At 40.2% G+C, this 22,954-nt stretch overlaps 1 protein-coding gene across 3 annotated transcripts; it reads left to right on the plus strand.

The window, feature by feature from the left end:
* Window positions 1-1,240: 1,240 nt before the first annotated feature.
* Window positions 1,241-21,095, plus strand: si:ch211-183d21.1 (uncharacterized). Of its 3 annotated transcripts, none has more exons than XM_034052995.3 (12): window positions 1,241-1,608; window positions 9,791-10,716; window positions 10,976-11,201; window positions 11,370-11,509; window positions 11,942-12,504; window positions 12,733-13,033; window positions 13,598-13,799; window positions 14,342-14,523; window positions 17,790-17,900; window positions 18,052-18,225; window positions 18,850-18,943; window positions 19,401-21,095. In XM_034052995.3, exons 2-12 carry the CDS (start codon window positions 9,876-9,878, stop codon window positions 19,462-19,464), a joined length of 2,898 nt encoding a protein of 965 aa, XP_033908886.2. In that variant the 5' UTR covers window positions 1,241-1,608; window positions 9,791-9,875; the 3' UTR covers window positions 19,465-21,095. The 3 variants fall into 3 exon arrangements, with proteins under 3 accessions (XP_033908886.2, XP_033908887.2, XP_058851958.1); XM_034052996.3 differs by lacking the exon at window positions 1,241-1,608 and adding an exon at window positions 3,780-5,400; XM_058995975.1 differs by lacking the exon at window positions 1,241-1,608 and adding an exon at window positions 5,683-8,289.
* Window positions 21,096-22,954: the final 1,859 nt, after the last annotated feature.

Below are 22,954 nucleotides of genomic sequence, written 5' to 3' on the forward strand. Positions count from 1 at the left end.
AGGCCTATCACTTAGATCTAATAAAATTAAAACTGATAAATAACCAGAGTCAGTGCCAATTAATAGGTCATTTAATACTCTAACAAGAGCTGTCTCAGTACTATGTGCATGGCGAAAAACTAGATGTTTTGTGTCAAAAATTGATGCAGTTGATTTGCAACTACCCTTTCTAATATTTTTGCAAGAAAAGTAAAATTTGAAAGTTAATCAAACAAAACGAGTGCTATATTACATGTATGGAATGAAAATGTATCTTGCGACAAAGCTGTTATCAGAATATGGAATCGTAATGTAAGCCTATAGAAAATATACATTTTAATATGAGTTTTTGTTTCAATATGGTCCATATTCATAAAGCATTTTCAACCAAAAGCAAAAATAAGCATTTGAACTGCCTATAGGGACTGTTAAATTAGCACATGAAAGATTTCTCTGACACTGCAACTTCTTTGTGTTGTTTTCCAATAAGGAAAAAAGTTCAATGCTTTATAAATACGGCCCTACAGTATGTTTTCTCCAGGTCTCTTGGAAAGCCTGTGAGTCAGGGATATTTTGTATTGCACAGAAAAAGGCAAATGTTTTATTTTTATTCACGTTTTTTTTTTTTTTTTTAACCATTGATTCAGGCAAGTTGCTTATATATTTAACCCTTCTAATGCCTTGTTTTCATCAGGCATTGATGTTCTACTTAAACTGCAAAATAAATGGTTTAATTATTTTTTCTCAAGTTAGTTTAATGTAAAAAACTAAATATAGCTTTTGTAAATTAAGTAAAAAAAAATCAAGCTGAAATAAACAGCCTGCTTTTTACTACTTGTATCTATTTGACTAGTATTGAAGTGTGCGGAGGGCTGTACAGCAAGACTTGGCTAATAAACAGTAATCAATGATTAATACATGTTTGTGGTTGGCTATCCTAGGAGTGTACTGTGAAGAGGTGTAGGGCCTGGCATTACCCAAGTTATTTTTACCTGGACAGATTTCAAGGCCATCACCACTCTGTTAGCTGTAACAATAACTAAAATTATATTTAGTTAACTGTAATAACTATAACTAAAATAGAAAATTCATAAAGTAACTAAAAAAACACTGAAAAGCACCCAAAAGTGAATACAAATAAGTACAGTGAGCACTGCAACAACGGAATTCCTGGCCTTGCACAGTTGGTCTTCACTAGGAAGTGAAAGGAAAAAAACCTGTTACTAGTGTGGGCTATCACCTCCCAAGCACAGCAGGGACGGAGGGCGGGGGGTGAGTGCTGATGTCCGGGATAGCGCAGCTGGTTCTAATCAACTGCATTCCACGCAAAGACTAATCCCCAAACTACTGTGCCTACACTTTCGTTATGAGATGCTCCTAACTAAGGCAAAAGTGATGATGACTCTACATTGTCTCCTTCTGCTTTGTACAATTCAACCGATACACTGTTGTGCAGCATCACGCCTATTTCAAATGTATTGGCAGGAAGCGTGCTTTGTAGGCGTGTGGAAAAGACAATGTGTTAGATGATTCCAGCAGTTATGTAAAACAAGTCTAAACTCACCTCTTCCCGGTCAGATTGAAACGCGCCGACTTTACTGGAACTTCAGGGGAGGATTTAAATATACAGTAAGTGCATTAAGTATCTAATTATTATTGAAACTGAATCAGCAAAATATACAATATCAAAAAGATTTCGTGTGTCTTAGCAATTAAAACAGTACTGTACTGTTTTGTGGTAATAACGGTATTCTGGTGTTTGTGCTCGTTCAATATTCTGAAAAAAACGAAATATGATTGTGTATATAGCATACGGTAATTCTGAAATTTTAACTAATAAAATGCATGCAATGTATCTTATTTAAATTGTTTGTATAAACTTTTTTGCAAAAAGTAAACTTTAAAGTTGGATAAATGTGACGCCCTGAGAGGCTTATAAGTATTGCTTTCAGTAAAAAATAACTACATGCATATCTTAATGTATTGATTTCTGTAGGTATTTACTATATTATATTATTTTATTATTATATAGCAAATTAAATAAGTTTGAAGATTATGTTGTTTCTGATGTCAGAATCTCCCAGATTCAAATTCTCTTCATGTTTGGCGTCAAAAACAAATTGTCGTTAAGTTTAATTGGTAATTTAAAAAAAAAAAAAAAAAAGACAAATACACAAATGATTAATTTAACTATGAAATATATGTTAAAGTATTAGTACGTATTACTTTTCAGTTCAGGCGGTGAACATCGGATGTAGTCCTAGTAGCCACCAGAGGCAGGGAAACAAACGGTGTTGAAATAATGGTGATATTAGGTTGGGGGGATTTAGGGGGTTACGTTTAGGAGTTTGGGGTAAATCGCAAATGACGTGGCACGGACTGAAGTTGCGCATGAACAAATACATGGTGTAAGGTGAACGATTGAGTAACATGACGTGTATTTCAGTTAGTTCTGTTGAAGGGGAAAAAATGTTTTAAAATATTATTTGCCAAAGTTATCCGTTTAACATAGTTGATTTTTTTTTTTTTTTTTTTTTCTAGAGTTGTTTTTTGTTTGGGTGCTTAAAAATACGAGAGCCGTAGCTGTAGGCTATGTATAGTATACAACAGCTGTATTTTTTCGGGTCGTGTGTAGTTTTCATATAAACACCGGTCGGGTTATGTAGTGTTACCAACTGTTATCAGATTTTACACAAAAACGTGCCTTAGTTGCAAGCGCACAGCACTCACCTAGCTTCAGGACACTGAGAAAGTACGCTGCTGCGGAGGTGTCAATCACCGGCTCTAACTATATCAGTTTGTACGGCACTGAAATCCTATTGGTTAGAGAAGCAATGCGCTACCTAGCAATAGCCAATCAAATGCGTTTTAAGACATGCCGTGCCCGCCTACTGATCTCAGGAGAGAGTGAGGAGAAGGATAGCAATTGCGTTTTTTAATTTAATTAAGACTGCGTGTTGTTGACAGTAACGAGCACAAAGAAAAGTTAGGTGGGTAATACACCGTTGCAAAGTTAAGCGGTATCTAGTGGACTTTTAAATAATAAATACATAAATAAAATTATATTCATTGTTTTAATACATCAAAACATAAAATCCCTACAACACAGTTGTTCTCGCTATCTTAAAACTCGAGGAGACGGTAACATGTTTGCAATACAATTTGAAATTAAAATAATACAATGCCTGTTGCCTCTAGACAAGTTATAGTAGTACATGGACTTTTTGATTAACCATATTGGTGTGTACTTACTAGGTACGTTTCTCTTCATTTGTCCGATGCGAGAGATAGACATTATTGTGTTTATGTGATATGTTGCTTTTTAGTTTGGTAAATTAAAGACGCTGAAAGGATGATAAGTGCAGTTGGCTACACGATGTTAAAACCTTACTAGTTTGTTTATTTATTGGTTGGTTGTGTGTGCTTCACTTACTGACAATCACGTTTATTAGGGTGTGGGCAGTTTATATTAACTACTATGACGACACTCATTTAGTATTTAGATAATCTCACGCATCGCAGTTTTAAGAATTTTACATCTCGGAATTGAGTCGGGTCCAAAAAAAGATGTGCTTTGGTCGGTTTCGGATTGAGTGTGGTCGGATCGGGCTGAAAATCCAGGCCCGAACAGACATATAGTTTAGAATGTTTTGAGATTTTGTATTTTTCTTTATATTAATATAATAAGGTCAAGGACGAGAAATCTGGTAGAATTTTGTATTTTTGAGTGCTAGTTAAGTGTACGCGGTTTGTGGAGCACGGACCACGGACCACGGACCACGCCACTCACTTTACATAAATTCAACTGAGTGAGGGCTGTGATAGCACTTGGTTTAGAATGTCATTTAGTGAATTTTTTTAGAGTTCAATTTGTCACATTACTAATGCATCTGCTGTGCCTGTGACCACGACTTACTCACAAGATCAAGTGCCTCGTTTCCTTCTGCATTTTTGGTTTGTACCAAATAAAACAATTAGCTAATTCAGCGGCGTGGCGGGGAGTTTTCTTATTTTGCAATAAACTAACATACAGATGTAGTGTTGCAATCAGTTAAAATTACAAGCTGACTGATGATAAATAAAATTCATTATAAACGACAGCACCAGTGGCGGCTGGTAATTACGGAACTTTAACACTTAATAGACTTGTTTTCTTAAGATTTGTTTTACACATTTTTTTTAAAATTACAAATATAACGAAAATACAATAGAAGCAGTGAAAAACCAGCGATACAAAACATCAAAAACATTTTTAAATAAAGATATGACATCTGGTGGTAGACCATGACAGCAATGCCCAAACTTAAGTCACACAAACCACAGAAAACCATAAACTGAACACACAAACGCATTGTAATTAATATACTGGCGTAAATGGGCTTCCATACTTGTAAACACAATTAAGGTATCAAAATAGTTAACAATAGAAAGATCACGCAAATAGCAAAGTCACAATCCATATACAATCTTGCAAAGAGAGCAAGTTTAGTGCATGTTTCAAAATTATCATGTATGTAAAAATGACTTGTCCCATTGTGTTGTGTTTTTGCTCTTGAGACAGGAGAAGCTCCTTTCCACACCTGCTGAAGTTGCACCTCTTTACTAAAGGAATGAGCTTGTAAAGCTGGTGCATAGCTTTGTCAAGACTGATCTTTGTAGTCCCGCAGCAGATCTGCAGTATTGCCACTCTCGTCTTGCAGCGCCCTGTCCGAGTAAAGTGTTTTTAAATGATCCATGTCAAAGAATTCCCTATTCATCGTAGCCAAATGTTCAGAATTTAGTAGGTTAAGAAATCGTGTTTCCTCCATGCATGCAAACCGATTGCGAACCTGAAGTATTATATTATCCAAAATGGAAACATTTTTGCCCCAATAGCTTCAGTTTCACCTCAGAATTGATGTGATCCTTTGATTTGGCGTGCCGTTTCACCGCACGGTCCAAGTTTTTAAAATGAGTATATCTGTACTTTATCCATGTATGTGTAGATGAAGAGATATTAAAAAATAAACACGGCCAACAATACAGGCGATTTGTAACAGCACTGCCAGTAAGCCAATCTACTCTGTCATACTAATTACATTGAAATAACCTCTTTCCAGAATGTCCTTCTCTGTGTACTCCAGTGTTCTAAATGGATTCTCTAACAGCTGATCTACCACATTCCATTTCGCTTTAACAGTTTTCAATAGCACTGTCAGGTATTTAATACTGTATTTCACTATTGACTTACAAAAGTTCTGCAGTTGGGCGGGATGTTGTATGAGGCACTAGCTATCCCATGACTTGCGCGTGCTCAGCACAAGCATCATTACATGACGGTACACAGGAGACACTGGGCAGGCTGGCCTCCTCTGTGGGGAAGTAAAAAGAATGCGATTCATCTAATAAACATGTTTCTACTGGATAGCACGCATTGAACAGGTACTCAGATCAACAGCTGCACTGTATTCTGAATGCAGGGTTAGTGTTATCTTTGTTTGTTTGTTTCACAAGGCACAATGTGTTTCAAATGAACTAATGCAGAAGCAAGTCTATTATCCAGAGCTGTTAGTTTTCCTTTCCTGAATTAGAAGAAAGTGGGATGGGATAATGGTGAGTTGGGTCTCTGTTCCTCCATTACAGTTGGTTGAACCACTCGTGAACTTACAGACTGGGGGAGGGGAAGGGTGGGGGCGTATTCATGCTGTGCTCAGTCAGTTTAGAGCAGGCTTAGCAGAGCCTGATTGTGTAACATTCTGCCTGGTTATTTTAATATCTAAACAGGAGTTCTTGAAGACACAAGCTGTGGGCAGGACTAGTGCAAGTATCTAACCCTTACAAGTTCTGAAATACAGAACCAGCTTTATCCATCTCGCAGATAAAAAGGGTTGCATTGTATATGTAGTTTGTCTGGCACTCAGTTTAGCCCAAGTTCAAAGGACCTCAAGACATCCTTTATGTCGATACTTGCCTATGAGCAAACCATATCCTATCCCTGCTGCAGTGCTAGTTATAATAAGCCGGAAGTTAATCATGAGCCATGGCCTCAACTAAGAATGTACTTAATTTTGTGTGTGATGAATATGTAGACAGCTGTGGCTTTATAAAAATGTAAATTTGACATGGAGAGCTTCCAGAGACTCCCATATTAACATGTTAAGCCTGCTGCACACAGCCCAACTCATCTCATCTGAGTATGCACAGATTCTGCGATCAGTTTTGCTCAGTTTTGGTTTGACGTTACAGTTCAGTTTTTTACGACTGGGTGTCGCACTCTGCTAAGACTGAATTACTGACCACAACTAGATACTGGTGATTTCTATGTATGCAAATGTAATTAATACTGCCCTGCACACATTTTTGTATTAACTTAGCCCAACATAGCGACCCTCATATTATGCATGGCATCGTATGCTGATTAGACGGTGGAGACAGCGCCGCGAGGCAACCAAAAGAAGCGCTTAGCCTATTAATTTAGCTATTGACCATTTACACCGTGCAAACGTTTCAGGCAGTGTTTGACTTTTTGTATAGTTTGTCTACTACACTTTAGCCTGTGGTAAATAAAATCCAAACTGTTGATTTTTTTTTATTTGACTGGTGTTTTTTTCTCAGCGTGTGGATCTAGGGGCTTGTGATTTGTGACCTGTTGGAGATCGACACACCGGTTACTTCTGTTTTGCGCAGTAAGAAAATATACGCTGCCAGTAGATTGATAATAAAAAGGTAAATTGATAATTTACTTTTGATTAGTAAACGCCTAAAAAACAATTCAAATGTGCACATATCTGGTATTTTTTAAAATTCTGGACACTCGGAGCAATTCAAGACTAATGTATTTTTACCTGTTGAACTAAAGCTGTCAATATTCCACCGTCTTGTATGACAAGTTACATGACAAGCTACGTCACTTAAACCTACTTCACCATTGGTTGACACCCTTATGACTAATCAGTCTCAGTCAGTCTTGGTCGGCAACCGCTGCACACAGACAGACTGATCACATCTGAACGAAACTGCGTCTGAAAAAGATTCAACATGTTCAATCTTCAAATCTGAAGACATCCCGACTGAAATCTGCATAATCTTGGTGTTAAGTGCACGCACACTGATATGATTCATCCAAACTCGGTACGGCCAGTTGAGATGAGATGAAAAGGGATGGCTTGAGTCGGGCTGTGTGCGGCGGGCTTTAAAGGAAGTTCTTAGCAAGTTTGAATTGCGCAAGCAGTTCTCCAGATTTATGAAAAAACGTAAGTGTGGTGTGCGTTTGTGCAGTTGCCTCCACAGTATTCCTGTCACAGGGGATGGGTGTATAGCTGCCCACTGACATCTCATAGTGAGTCATGACTTCCTGAAGTTCACCATTGGACATTACACACTCTTTCTCCCCCTACCTTGCTGTATCTCACATATTCTCAGCAAAACAAGCCTGTCCTGATCTTTATGAAAGTACTTCCATTGAATCTTCTAGTGTAGAGATCTGAGGTACTTGGAGGGTGGCAGTGTGGTCTACTGGTTAGAGCTGAGAAGGGACTGGGAGGGATGCAGTGTGGTCTAGTGGTTAGAGCTGAGAAGGGACTGGGAGGGATGCAGTGTGGTCTAGTGGTTAGAGCTGAGAAGGGACTGGGAGGGATGCAGTGTGGTCTAGTGGTTAGAGCTGAGGGACCAGAAGAGAGGCAGTGTGGTCTAGTGGTTAGAGCTGAGGTACTTGGAGGGAGGCAGTGTGGTCTAGTGGTTAAAGCTGAGAAGGGACTGGGAGGGAGGCAGTGTGGTATAGTGGTTATAGATGAGGGACTGGGAGGGAGGCAGTGTGGTCTAGTGATTATAGATGAGGGACTGGGAGGAAGGCAGTGTGGTCTAGTGGTTAGAGCTGAGGAGGGACTGGGGTGGAGGCAATGTGATCTAGTGGTTATAGATGAGGGACTGGGAGGGAGGCAGTGTAGTCTTCTGGTCAGAACAGGGTGCGATTTGTCAAAACAGTAGACAAGCCTATAGTAAAGATGCATCACATTGATTCATCAATCATGTGCCAATATCTGCCACCATGCAAATGCAGTTATTATCGTTTAAAACGTTTAAAATTATTATTCTCGATAACTAGAAGGCAGTAACAACGTTCCTCCTTGATAATTTACATGGACTGTACATATTTTAAACTGCCCTGACTTGCAGTACAAGATGTTCAGACCGCTCTGTGATATTTTATGTTCCATTACCAAACAACCGCTGCTAATCTTACCCAACAATCCCAGCAGAAACAGCGGGTAGCGGTTCTTCTGAAGCGGCTTCTGGTAACCAATTCCTTTGGCTTTGGGAAGATTATGTAAGGTTTGTGTTTTGTTGATACTTGGGATGGGAATTTTTAATGTTTTAAATGTATAAACTAAATAAAAAGAAATGGGTTTGGCAATTGCCTCCCAGTAGTTTTTCTAGTTGGTGCAACAGAAAGATTGACACTGGGGCGGGTTTTATTCTTGGTCGATCTGGCGCTTCATTGGTACACTCTGTGTTCATGCTCTAGTAGGCATGGTATGGTATCCAGTCCACGGGGGTAAGAAAGTTAATGACAAGTGTTTTTTCTGACGTTTTGTTATATATATTTTTAAGAAAATGGCATCTCTAAACAAAGAAATGAGGCGTACAAATACAAAGAGACATTTGTGTGTGTGTGTATGTAGATGTGGTTTAAACATTTAAAACACTGACACCTGCATAGCACTTAAACGTTCATAAAAATGTACCAAAAGCACATCCCTATTGGAGACACAATAAGTTGATTCAAACAGCTTTATTGGTAGAGCACAAAGTATTAGGAGGAGTACATAGCAAAAGGGATTGCTTGCAAGTCTCAGTGATGTTTCTCACTTCCTGCCCCACTACCTTACATAAAGGTCATAATAAATGGGAACCTTAACTGTCGAAATGCAAACGTGCAGTAATTCAAACCTGTAATTTAAATTATTATTATTATTATTATTATTATTATTATTTATTTCTTAGCAGACGTCCTTATCCAGGGCGACTTACAATTGTTACAAGATATCACATTATTTATTACATACAATTACCCATTTATACAGTTGGGTTTTTACTGGAGCAATCTAGGTAAAGTACCTTTCTCAAGGGTACAGCAGCAGTGTCCCCTACCAGGGATTGAACCCACAACCCTCCATAGCCCTAACCACTACTTCACACTTTAAATGGACAGACACACATTTAAAACCTAGTGTAACTGTTACAAATGACTAATTTCGGGTTGCTTCTCTTTATTGTTCTGACTTTACTACTGTTTTTAGAAGATAAAATGCTCATCTGTTTTCACAGCAGGAATTATTGTGTTTCTCCAAGCACTTTCAAGAACTTGAAAAAAAATGGACGGTTTGAACATAGCAACATCAGCAATGTCAACGTACTGATGTTTTAAAACTGTTCTGCTAAGTCTTAAGAGAACTGGCTGACTTCCAGTGTCAGTATGGTCACGTGTTTAGAGAAACACAATTATATGCGGTAGCTAGAAAACAATCCTTAGAGACACGGAGAACCAGCGAGATGCAGCATAAATCTTTTTTGGGCATGACTATTATCTGTATGAATATCATCTGTATGAATGAAATCTTCCAGCAGAAAGACATTGTAAGTGCAAAATCTATTTACCCTGCCGCAGAGCGTGGGATACAAAAAGCAAAGCCAGGATACCCCTACCTGTCCACCGTCAAATCACATTCAGGGTCAGAACATTGGTGGGATAGTGCAAACCACTTGAAAACTTGGGAAGTAATTAAATCCATCAAACTAATCATTTTATTCATTTTAATATATTTTTCTCCAGAATAATTTCCTATCTGACCTGTGGATTTGTGGTCAGCCCTGGAATTGTTGACATAACACAACAATCAAAGCTCCCAGAACAGTCCATGACAATGAGACCCTGCCTGCTCCTGTATTCCTGCCTGTGGGCCCTGGCTGGCGTGGGGCTGGTGCTTAGCCTGGGTGAGGGCTGCCTCCTGATTAGCGAGGTGAACGCTGACAACCCTGGGCTGGACACCACAGAGTTTGTGGAGCTGTACCACAGCAGTGGGCAGAGGGCCAGCCTGGAAGGGTACAGCCTGGTCTTCTACAACGGCAATGGCAACATGGCCTACAAGGTGTTAAACCTGACGGGTTACGTGACTGAGGACAGTGGCTACTTTCTGGTGGGCTCTGCCTCAGTATCCCCTCGTCCAGCTATCATCCTGCAAGCCAATAGTATCCAGAATGGGCTGGATGGCATTGCTGTGTACCACGGCGAGAATGGTTACAGCATAGGCATGAAAGTAACTGCAACAGGCCTAGTAGACGCCATTGTGTACAAATCTCGACGTTCAGACAGTTCCGGAGTCCTGGAGGAGGTCTTAACGCCTGGGAAGCCAAGCTTTCTAGAAGATGAGTCTTTCCAGCTAGGAGATGAGTCCATCGAGCGCTGCTGGCTCTCCGGGTCTAACTGGACATTCCAGGCTGGCACTCCCTCCCCTGGCAGCACAAATCCCTGCACCAGTCCGAGTATAAATTCCCCTGTCCAGATCAGTGAGCTCCGTCTGGGGGAAGGGGTCTTCCTGGAGCTCAGTATGCCCCAGCACGCTCCAAACTCCACCCCCCTTGCTCTGGTGCTTCTAGACGGTGTGACGGCAACTGTAAGCTTCAGCATGGACATCCAGATACAGGATTCTACTAGAAAGGGCCTCTTCCTTATCTCATCAGACAGGGGAAATGTATCAGGTAGGGCCCTTCTACTGTACCTTATTGTATTTGCTGTCTCTGATACCCAGTACAGGAGTTTTCTATACTGTACTATACCATACTATACAGTATTAAGCAGTGCTGTAGAAACAAGTACACCCATAGGACACTAAAAACACTACCGGACGATAGGCTACTATTCAGATGCGATAGAATCTGCTGTGTGGATAGTAATCAGATCATCACTGACATATCCTAGTACATTAAAATAAATTGTGACTTTTTTTTCTCTCTGCAGTCTCCCAGGTGCTGCCCCCTGAGGGTGCTTCTCTCCTCCAGCAGCCGGGGGCGTTGGTGGGCGCAGTGGTGCTGTACTCCGGGGGGGTGGCTGATTATCCTACAGGGAGCCCCCTTAGCCAGGACCAGCCAATCGACGCCCTCGTTTACACGGGAGGTGGGGAGCTGAACCCCAATCTCACACAGACCCTGATCCCCGGCAGAGAGCCTTTCCTTCTCAGCAGCAGGTGCCATTACAATTCACAGACACCGCACTGATAAAAGCATTAGCCAAAATATTTGTGTGTTTGACCTGGTGATTTTATACAGGGGGGGGTTAAAGTTAGTAAAGGTTGCTGCTGAGCCATGCTTTCTGATGAGAATTTGAATATTTAGATATAATCTCTCCCTGACAGGTTTCAGGAAGGGGGTGTATCTCTGAGCCGCTGTGGGGCGGCCAAATGGAGCCGGGACCCCGGGGTCTTCCTAGGGGGTCGTCCCACCCCAGGGCAGACTAATGAGTGTCTTGGGTTGGGGCTGTGTCCTCACACTGTGGGTACGTCATCAAGACTATTAACCCTGACTCACCCTCATGTACTTTTGAAACAACCCGTGATTATACTTCACTGGTTCCTATATACACCAGCCATTGCTTTGCAGTCACCATGATGGATGTTTTGTCTACATGTTTGTTTTTTTTGTTAGGGCAGTTTGTACACAGGTTGTTGACCTAAAGAAGAGAACTAAACTTTGAATTTACAAAGCTTCAAATAAATAACTCAGAAGGTTAGATGAAGAGCATCTATGTGTACTGTAGTTGTTTCTTGCAAGTTCTTTAACATTTGCAGTTTCCCTAAGATAACAACGGTGCAAAATTAGTACTGTGGAAAGTGAATTTGAATAAGACCCTCACTAAATTAGTACTGTGCAAAGTGGTTTTGAGTAAGACCTTCACTAAATGACTGCACTGTCTTGGATTCCCTCCCAGTGGCTCAGGGCGGCACCGTCATCCCTGCTGTTGGCCCCTCTGGTCAGGGTGAGTTCCTGCTGAGTGAGGTGAATGCAGACAGCCCTGGCGCACAGGAGGACTATGAGTTCATTGAGATTCGACATACCTCGGGCCAACAAGCCAGTCTGGACGGGGTCTGGCTGCTCCTCTTTAATGGCTTCAACAACAAGCCCTACCAGCAGATGGACCTCACTGGCCACAGCACTGACCCGCAAGGCTTCTTCCTGCTGGGAAGCTCCGGAGTGACCCCCCGGCCCTCCATCGTGCTGCCCCCAAACACAGTGCAGAACGGCCCAGACGCTGTGGCCCTGTACCGCAGCCCCCAGGGGCCCCCCTTCTCGCAAGGGGATTCAATCCCCACGGAGGGGCTACTGGATGCCGTGGTGTACCGCTCAAGGGGCTCTGACAAGGGGGCGAAGGCCCTGGGAGAGGTGCTGACCCCTGGGCAGCCCCACCTCTTGGAGGACCCCTCCTTCAGCTCTGTGGACGAGTCGCTGAGCCGCTGCGGGAGCCTCAAGCCTCGCCTGCTTGCCGCTTTCCAGGTGAGATCAGGCTCTCTTTAAGGCTCGGGAAAGATTGCATTTTGAATTTTTTTTCTGGGGCTGAACTGACATGTAGGAGGAAATTGAATTACCTGCAGTTTCACTGTACTTCTCCACGATAGAGGTAAAACTAAAAGAAAGATACTTGACTTAGTTTCATAGAGTATAAAAGTACATTGACCTCCAATGAAGCACGTTTATAGCCTCAACCCTGAACTCTTGCTATAGGTTACCCTGCTGACCCCTATGAAGGAGAACGCCTGTGCTCTGGAACCCACCCTTCACCCCCAGCCCACCCTGGAACCCAAGCTCGACGGGTTTGTCATCTTCGAGGTGGCCGGTGCTAACTGGACCAACGCTACAAACCAGCAGGCCTTTGTGGAGCTGCGAGCCCCCCCCCAGTCCAGCATGGTGGGCTATGTGCTGGTGGTGTTTGAACAGGGGCCCGTCCGTGCCTCCATCTCCATACCGCTGACCGGGGAGAGCAACAGCCTGGGCTTCTACCTGATCGGGACCAGTGTCTCCACTAGTGAGGAGCTTTCATATACACTCCCACACTTGGGGGCCATCCACATGGGTCATTTCAGATTTGTCAAATCAACTTGAATTCTATGGAAGCTTCGTAGCCTCCGCTCATGATAGGAAAAATTGAACCCAGAGACAACTTTCAGTTTAATCCTAAATAACTAAACTTGCTTAGATTGCTGCAACTAGAGTGATAGTTATTAACCAGTATCACTGTGACATATTTCAATACTGCTTGATTTGACATGGAATGACCCATATGTAAAGGTTTAATGTTGATACTTGATGAATGGTGTATATAGCCAGAGTCAAAAGTGTCTTGTATTAATGAGATGTTTAATGTAAAAAGGACACAGTCAACCTAAACAAGAATTAGAATAATTAAGATAACTGATAATACCTGCCTATACCAAGTTGCTCTGAGATTAATGCAAATCAATCATTTGAAAATCTTCCATATTTCACCAATGTATATATACCTTTTTGTTTGTAGCATTCAATGTAGAAATACTTGCATAGTTCGTCATGCCTGTTACTAACTGTAATAGTCAATGTGCCTCCTCTCCAGACCAGCGCCTGCCCGTGGTATCCAATGGTACTCCTATACCACAGAGGGGTGCAGTGGCACTGTACCACGGCTTTCCCAGCTCATTTCCCGTAGGGATGACCGCATCGAACCTCAGTCTTGTTGATGCTGTGGTATTCAGTGATGACCAGGAGCTGCTGCAGACTCTCACCCCCAGCAGCCAGCTCTACACTCCCGAGTTCAGGTAAGCCTTCATTCCTTCCATGCCATCCCATCTGGACAGTATTTCGATGGCAGTTTGGCTGTGCTATGTTGTGGTTACTCCAGTTGGGGTTCTGCTTGGATTACAATGGGTAGTTGTGTTGTCTGCTAAAGCTCTCCAAGGAGTCTTTTTTTTTTTTTTTTTCCTTGGGCTTTTATCTTTTCAGGAAAAGGTATGGAATATCTAAAGCAGTTTATTTTAAATATTATACAGTGTATATTAATGCTAATGAGAGGTAAAATAGGTAAGGCCATGGTTTTTAAATAATTGGTTATTACTTTATGTTGATGTAAATAGATATGATTATTTTTTAGTGCAGTGCTTTATTAATACATATTTACTCAACGTAACTTAACTTAAATCAGGCCCAAATTCTACATTTAAGATTAGATCTGTGTCATGAAAGACATTCATAACTTGGTCATTGTTACGTGTTGATCTCTCAAGTGTTTCAGAGATGGTAACACATGGCTGCAATCATCTGAAACTTTCTCTTCCTCTCGCTTTGTCTGTCTGGTTTTCAGGCCAGAGTTGGGGTTGGTCTCTCTCAGTCGTTGCTCCTGCTGTGAGTTGAGGACCCCCCAGGCTTGGACCCCTTCAAAGCCCACCCCCCAGAATGACAGTCTGTGTCCCTCCCAAACCTTCCCCCTTGAGCTGGACCTGTGTGTGAGCAAGCAGGAGAGCAAGCGGGGCAACGCTGAGACAGGTAACCCTCTCCTCTGATTTGTCTGGTTCACTTGGTTTGTTATTACAGTCCTTCAACCTTGTGAATAATTATCCCTGGTGAAGCCAATATGTACAGTAGTGTGCAAATTTATTAGGGCACACGATTTGTCATTTATATCCGGCATTAAAATGTGAGAATTAATTTTTTTGGTCAGTAATCGGGGATATAGAAAAATATGTGTGAAAATGTTAGACCACTTTATGCTTTAATAATGCATCTTAAACAGCTTTTAAAAAAGTATCATGCATTTTAGGGGCTCCCGAGTGGCGCATCCAGTAAAGGCGCTCCACGTGGAGTGCAAGATGCGCTCTATAGTCTGGACGTCGCGAGTTCGAGTCCAGGCTATTCCTTTGCTGACCGAGGACAGGAGCTTCCAGGGGGCGGCGCTCAATTGGCCGGTGGTCAGCCAGGGTGTCCTCGGCTCACAGCGCACCAGCGATCCCTGTCGTCTGGCCAGGCGCCTGCGGGCTTGCCTGTAAGCTGCCCGAGAGCTGCGTTGTCCTCCGACGCTGTAGCTCTTGGGTGGCTGCATGGTGAGTCCGCAGTGTGAAAAAAAGCGGTCGGCTGACGGCACACGCTTCGGAGGACAGCGTGTGTTCGTCTTCGCCCTCCCGAGTTAGCGCAGGGGTGGTAGCAGTTAGCTGAGCCTAAAAATAATTGTCCATTTCCAAATTGGGGTGAAAATAATAAAAATAATTGGCAACGACTACATTTATTAAAAAAAAAAAGTATCATGCATTTTACCATGTGTGGCTTTGTGTTTCTTTTCTGGTCTAATAAATGTGCACACTACTGTACATCCATGCACTAAAATGTGTTACCTATACAGTGCCTATAGTAAGTATTCACCCCCCCTTGGACATTTTCACAGGTTGTTGTGTTACAACCTGAAATCTTGATGCATTTAAATAGGATTTTTTTCCTTTGATTTACACAACCTACTCAACATTTTCAATGTGTGAAAAAATGGGGGGGTGAAAAAACAAATCAATTAAAAATAAAAACCTGAAAAGTCTTCATTAGATAAGTATTCATCCCCTTTGCTATGATACTTCTAAATAAGCTCAGGTGCAACCAATTGCCTTCAGAATTCACACAGTAAGTTAAATGGAGTCCATCTGTGTGCAATAAAAGTAGTTCACATGATTTCAGATTAAATACACCTGTCTCTGTAAGTTCCCACAGTTGGGTAGTGCATTCAAAGCAAAGATACTACCATGAAGACCAACAAGCTTTCAAAACAACTCTGGGATAAAGTTGTGGAAAGGCACAGATCAGGGGAGGGGTATAAAAAGATTTCAAAGGCGTTGAATATCCCTTGGAGCACAGTCAAGTCGATCATTAAGAAGTGGAAGGTATTCGGCACCACCCAGAATCTGCTTAGAGCAGGCCGTTGTCCCAAACTGAGCAGCCGGGTAAGAAGGGCATTGGTCTGAGAAGCCAGCAAGAGGCCAATGACAACTCTGAAAGACCTACAGTGTTCCATGGCTGAGATGGAAGAAACTGTCCATGTGTCAACAATAGCTCAGATACTCCACAAATCTGGTCTGTATGGAAGAGTGGCAAGAAGGAAGCCATTTCTGAAAAAAGCCTATGTAAAATCCTGCTTGGAATTTGCAAAAAGGCATGTGGGAGACTCTGAAAAGATGTGGCAGAAGATTCTGTGGTCTTATGAAACAAAAATTGAACTATTTGGCCTAAATGCAAAGTGTTATGTCTGGCGCAAACCCAACACAGCATATCACCCAGGTAACACCATCCCTACTGTGAAGCATGGTGGTGGCAGCATCATGCTATAGGGATGCTTTTCATCGGCAGGGACTGGGAAGCTTGTCGGGGGTAGAGGTTAAAATGGATGGAGCTAAATACAGGCAAATCCTTGTGGAAAACCTGCTTCAGTCTGCAAAAGACCTAAGACTGGGACAGAGATTCACCTTTCAGCAGGACAATGACCCCAAGCAAACAGCCAAAGCAACACTGGAGTGGCCCAGTCAAAGCCCGGACTTGAATCCGATTGAGAATATGTGGCAAGACTTGAAGATTGCTGTCCACCAACGATCCCCATCCAACTTGACAGAGCTTGAACAATTTTGCCAAGAAGAATGGGCGAATATTCCACGATCCAGATGTGCAAACCTGGTAGAGACTTACCCCAAAAGACTCACAGCTGTAATTGCTGCCAAAGGTGATTCTACCAAGTATTGACTCAGGGGGATGAAAACATATCTAACCAAGACATTTCAGTTTTTTTTATTTTTCATTAACTGTTTCACAATAAAAATTCTTCAAAGTGTTGAGTAGGTTGTGTAAATCAAAGAAAAACAAATCCCATTTAAATGCATCAAGATTTCAGGTTGTAACACAACAAACTGTGAAAACGTCCAAGGGGGGGTGAATACTTACTATAGGCACTGTATCAAGTGAACCACTTATCCAACCTTCAGCCAAAGTTATCTTGGGGCTATATTTATGTATGTATGTATTTAGCACCTATATTTTCTGTTTTGAATGTAGGTCATGGTGTTCTACTTTTTATGATATTGATTGAAATAGTAAAGCCTTTAATGCCTTATGCAAGTAATATGAGAGAGATTGTTTCAAAGACATTCACTGCTGTTTTTAATATGAAATGCTGGTCCCTATTTTTATATGTAAAGACACATCCATTGTAACAGTGTAAAACAGCTTTGTAGATTGTAGGATGACATCATTAAAGAATTGTTCTGAATAGTTTCTTGCTTGTTTTGTACCATGAATTATTTTCCAGCGTCCTATGGTTGTGTAAATGTGCTAATTTTACTTATGATGGTATTGCAGATGCTCTACTGAATTGAACAAGTCATTTTCGCCATTGATTTGAAAATGCACTATTGTCGGGTGTTAGTTTCCGTTTTCATTTAAACTATGGTATTCAACACATTTAAACGCTTAAACTACTGGAAATGTTGGAAGCCATCATAAGAAAACCCTCCATCACTTTTTATAAATTACCGCAACAAGTATTCATGTGTCCCAGCATTTAACTGTGTACAGAAAAGACTGAAGAGACATTGAATGTGAAACAGATTACTATATAAGGCTAACATCTTTGACCTGCATGTTTTAAAATGACAGCGGTTAAACACTTGGCTTATATACTATTCACACTGATAGTTGAAAGGTGAAGGTGGGGAGGGTGCTTTAATGAAAGGATCCACTGGTGTGTGTAACACTGCTGAGAAGGCTCTCTTGCTGTTTCTTGGCAGACTGCAGGAAGTGGCTGCACAGGGAAGGCAGCAGAGAGGCCATGCGGAGTGAGGTGGCGTTGTACCTGGAGTCACACTGCCACTGCGGATTCTCCCCAGTCCACCTGCACGGTGAGTGGGTGCCTTGCACAGGCCACCTCGACCAAGGGTCATTCATTATTGAGATACTATGATATATTGCAATACACAGCAGTGCAACAGTTTCATGTCCGTGCATCCTAGTACCCAACCAGTCTCCTAAATACTCTTTCTCCTATGACAGAAGCACAGTTCTCTTGCTATGAGGGTCTGATACGATTAAGTGGACACATCCTGGCGCTGTCTGAGGATCAGCGTAACAACATAAACCAGACGTTGAAGAACACAAGTCTGATGCAGCTCTCGGGGGGTCTGGTGGGAATGAGCTGCCCAGAGTTCTACAGGTCCCAGGGCTCAGGTACTGTAGAGACAGGAGGCATACAGTGCAATAGGACAGGCACATGAACTGTTAGTGTCTTAACAGTGAAAACCTCTCAAAGTTTTCTTGTCGATAACCAGTCAGCTGCTTCCTCTATTGACTCCTATCTTTTCAGCCACAGTATGCTTTGACCCATAAGATTGCTGGGGTGAAATGACAAAGGCAGTAAGCACTAAACTTCCTGGAAGACCAGGCAAGCACATTGAGAATTGATTTAACCTGGTGTAGTACCAGATATCTGTGTTTAACATGAAAATACATGATATTACATGTTTCTTTAAAAACTACATCTGAGACTTGTGGTTAATGTGAGTGCAAAATTGAGGTGTTTTTTTTTTTTTTGTTAGCAACAATTACTATGTGGTCAGATTGAAGGTGTATAAACATGGCCTTTCCTGTACGACTAGTGAGTTTACTAAACCTGTTTATTGCTCTGTTGAAAGAGTTATTATAAGTTATGAGGCTATGAGATGCGAGCTGTGATGAACCTAAGCAAGCCTAACACTATAAAAAGCACAGGTGACGCACGCGGGTCAGTTTTGCTTCATGTTTTGTTTCTTTATCTCGTGTGTGTGTGTGTGTGTGTGTGTGTGTTTTCCTCAGAGATGACCTCTGGCTGGAAGATAGCGCTGGTCTTTGCTGCACTATTGGTTGTTGGATTGGCATTTGCTGTAGCTGCTTACTGCTACAGGAGGAGGTAAGAACCTCTACTCCATCTCTATTTAAAACACTGCTAACCGGGCACCATTGTCACTACCCTCGCTTCTGTTGTGCTCAAGATTTGTATCATTTGTATTGCTATTGATTAAATGTTTAAACTATTGCTCCCAGGTACAGTATCACTTCCTGTCACATGTTCTATTAGAGGCAATCTGGACTACAGTGCAGGAAGGGATTAGCTACCAGTAAGCAACAGCAACATTGTATCTTATCGTCTTCCCTAAATATCTTGGCAGATTATTCAATTGACACTAATTAGCTGAGCCCACAGTGTCCTATCTGCAGCAAGAAATAGGAATGCAAGGGTTGGGTTGGGACCTATTACTTGTAACAAAGAAGAGAATTGAACTTGCTTGTAAGGGAAATATAAGGGACATCTGAGAATGATATGAGAACATTTTTAACATCTAATTTATTTGTTCTCTTCTCCACAGGCGTCCCCTGAATTACTCCTTGATCGAGCTAAACAATCAGGGAGAGGGGAACCCTGATTTCTAGGGTCCCTGGACCCCTCATTCCACCTCCCCTGGGACTGCAGTGATTTAAACCTGATCTCCCAACTCCTACAAAGAAATGGGGTTCTCAGCAGCTAGCAGACCTGATCCGTCTTCAGAGATGTTTTTGTAATCCTCTCTGTGCATTTTTTCACACACTTATATCTCAAACTATTTGAGATACAGACTTAATATTTTTAGTGTTTCAATTCTTCTGGTAAACCTTTATTCTAATTTTGTCCGATACCAATATGAGGTGAATTTACAAAACCTATTTGGCCCACTATTATAACCTACCAAAAGAAACTGTTAAGCATACATCCTTCATATACTGCACAACCACTTTGTTTTTTACAGAGCATTCTGTTGGCTACTCTTACGGTGGGCGATTTCTGCCTATAGAGAATTCTGCTCAGAGCGCTCTGTGCTGCTCATGAATTTTGCAGTTTTCTACGTGTTGTAGAATTGATTACTAATCAGTGTGCACAATCTTTCTGCATTTTGTGTAAATGTTCTGGTAAACATAATTAATAATCACAATACTCATACTTTGACAATTTTTGTTTGATTTCCCTTTACCATTTCAGAAAATATAATCTCCAGCATTTTGAAACTGTTAAACATTGAATAAAAATAGAAATTTAAAGTTGAAAATACACATTTGAGTATAGTATAGTAATTGAAGAAGACATACTATGTGCAATGTATTTTTCTTTTTGGTTGTCATATCATCTTGATTGATTTTAAAAATGTATTTCTTTCCTTTCAGATTTAAAAACCTAAACCAATCAGGGCAGAAGTAAAATGTACACTATTTGCTGTTGAAGGTGTCTACAATGTTTAGAACCTATCACGGTTGGCAAAAATATATTGTAAAAAATGTAGCACAGGGATAATAATGTTTCCTTAATAGACCAATAGATCACATTTTAAACAAGACTTTAATAATTGTGTTCTGATATATAGTAAACAAAACCCATGCCTTTTAAAAGTGACACATACACAGATATCTGCAGTACTGCTGTGTCCGGGCCATGCTTTCCTGCCAGTCTGCCCACAGTGAGCTGTGTTTTTGGGAGGCTTGCTTGTACATTTAAACCTTTCAATTTAAAACCACCATCTAACTCAGAAGATCTCTTTGTATACATACTACATTTTTTTAAAATTATGAAGGCTCAAAGTCAGTAGGGGACATAACTCAAATCCAAGATGGCCGCCTGGTAGACTAAGTATGAATTTGGTGCATTAAAACAAATTTGACATGATTAAAACACATACTTGGGGCATTTTGATTTCGAATATGTTTAGGTAAAAATAACATTTTATTTATTTTGCATTTTGTTAGTTGAAATCTAAAATTTACGTTTGACCACCCTACTACTCTACAATAACCAAGACACATTGGGTTGGTTACAATGTGCATTTGCTTCCAAACCAGTCCTGCAACTGGTTTTGTGTGCAGTGTTTCTACTTTCTAATTATTATTATTATTATTATTATTTTTTTTTTTAAATCAAACTTTCCACAGAAGCAAATGGTAACAAGGAATCCAGTGTGCGTGTAATGCTATAGGACACTTGTGAAAATTCAAATTTTTTAAAATTGTTTTACAATAAAATTTCTTATTAAAAACGGTTCTGTTTGTTTTTCATTCCCCCTTTTTTTTGTTGGCGACGTATCAAATTCTGTGTATGACTAATGGCTGAAAAACAACATTTTCACCAATATATTTAAGTCCAATCAACCATATCTTTAAAACACTCAATCAGAATTATAAGGTAAAACTACAAGTATACAACTGTATGGGCTAGGCGCTAGAGCCTTCTGAAGTGTATGAGTACCAAGTTGTATTTGTATTGGATAGAGGTTTGTATTGTGTGGGTTTAAAGTGGAAATGCTTGTGATGGCTTACCATAGCTGTAAGCTCTTGGTTTAGGAGAAAGTGGCTGTTTTACAGTTTTTTGTTGTTTCAGAAGTAACACGTGAAACCAATAGAAACTTGGCATTTTAAACTCCAATCAAAAAATATTACCTGCTAATTGGGCAAGATCTTGCTCAAACAATAGCCAATATTGCTTTGTGTATTCCAGTGCCTCTCTCCATTTGGAAGCAAGTGCAAATCATGTTGTTTGTTGTTTAGACAGGAGTAGTTTCTAGCTAGTATTAGACCATTAACATTTTTTCATTCTTTTTGGAAGTGGAAGAGGAAACCAAGTATTTTGATGCAGCAGGTAAATGGGTTTTACTACCCCCTTGTATGTCTGGGGTAGTGTCTGTTTTTACTGTTCAAATGCTATTTGCATTAACAGTTTGCTTTACGAAACATAACCTTAGGCAGAAATGTGTGATTAAGACACTTTATTGCGAACAGGGATTAAGTCTTGAATACTGCACACCAGAAATGTAATATGCGCACAGAGAGATACAATTACAGTACTGCTATACTTTTTACTGTACAAGGGTTAGCGACAATACACCACTGCATACTTACATACTGCAGTGTTCAGTATCTACTCTAAAAATACAAACATTACAGGACTCATTAAATCAGCAACATGGTTTAACAATCAAAAATGTTTTGAAGTATCTGCTCAAACATGTCTGTTCAAATTCCCCATTTCTTAACAAGCTAAAGCAATTTTAATACAAAACACATACTGCATTTGCCAGATTATTATAATTTCCCCATATTATTATTATTTTATTATTATTATTATTATTATTATTAATAAGCTATATATATATATATATATATATATATATATATATATATATATATATATACACATAAAAATTAATTTACTAACCAACTAAATTGAACTGTTACAGTATTTTGGATATAAAAAGAAGATACAAATTGAGTACTGTAAGTGGTAATCATTAGACATCCAAAATATAGTAATGTTCATGTGGTTACTAGCACTGGTATGAGTGTTTCACATAAGTCAGTATAACATGTTTCTTACAAATCAAAGTACTCGTCCCTTCCTATTAAACACTCAACAGTGTTGAATATAAGAAATCCTAAAAGAAACTAAAATTCATAGACAAACATTTTTCAGACATTTTTCATTTAATTTCAGTTTCTTTTAGTATTTAAGAACTCGTCCCTACTCAGAACACTTATTATAATATCCCCTTGCCATCAAGTTCTCTCTCTCAATACGGGATGTCACAATTTTAACAATTGTATATTAACATATATTTTCTAAACAAATCAGTTAAGCTGTTTTGTAACATTAATTGCATATATATATATATATATATATATATATATATATATATATATATATATAGTGCCTTGCAAAAGTATTCAGACCCCTGACCAATTCTCTCATATTACTGAATTACAAATGGTACATTGAAATTTTGTTCTGTTTGATATTTTATTTTAAAACACTGAAACTCAAAATCAATTATTGTAAGGTGACATTGGTTTTATGTTGGGAAATATTTTTAAGAAAAATAAAAAACTGAAATATCTTGCTTGCATA

Source organism: Acipenser ruthenus, chromosome 22, assembly GCF_902713425.1.
Source record: "Acipenser ruthenus chromosome 22, fAciRut3.2 maternal haplotype, whole genome shotgun sequence".
In the NCBI taxonomy this organism is placed as follows: domain Eukaryota; kingdom Metazoa; phylum Chordata; class Actinopteri; order Acipenseriformes; family Acipenseridae; genus Acipenser; species Acipenser ruthenus.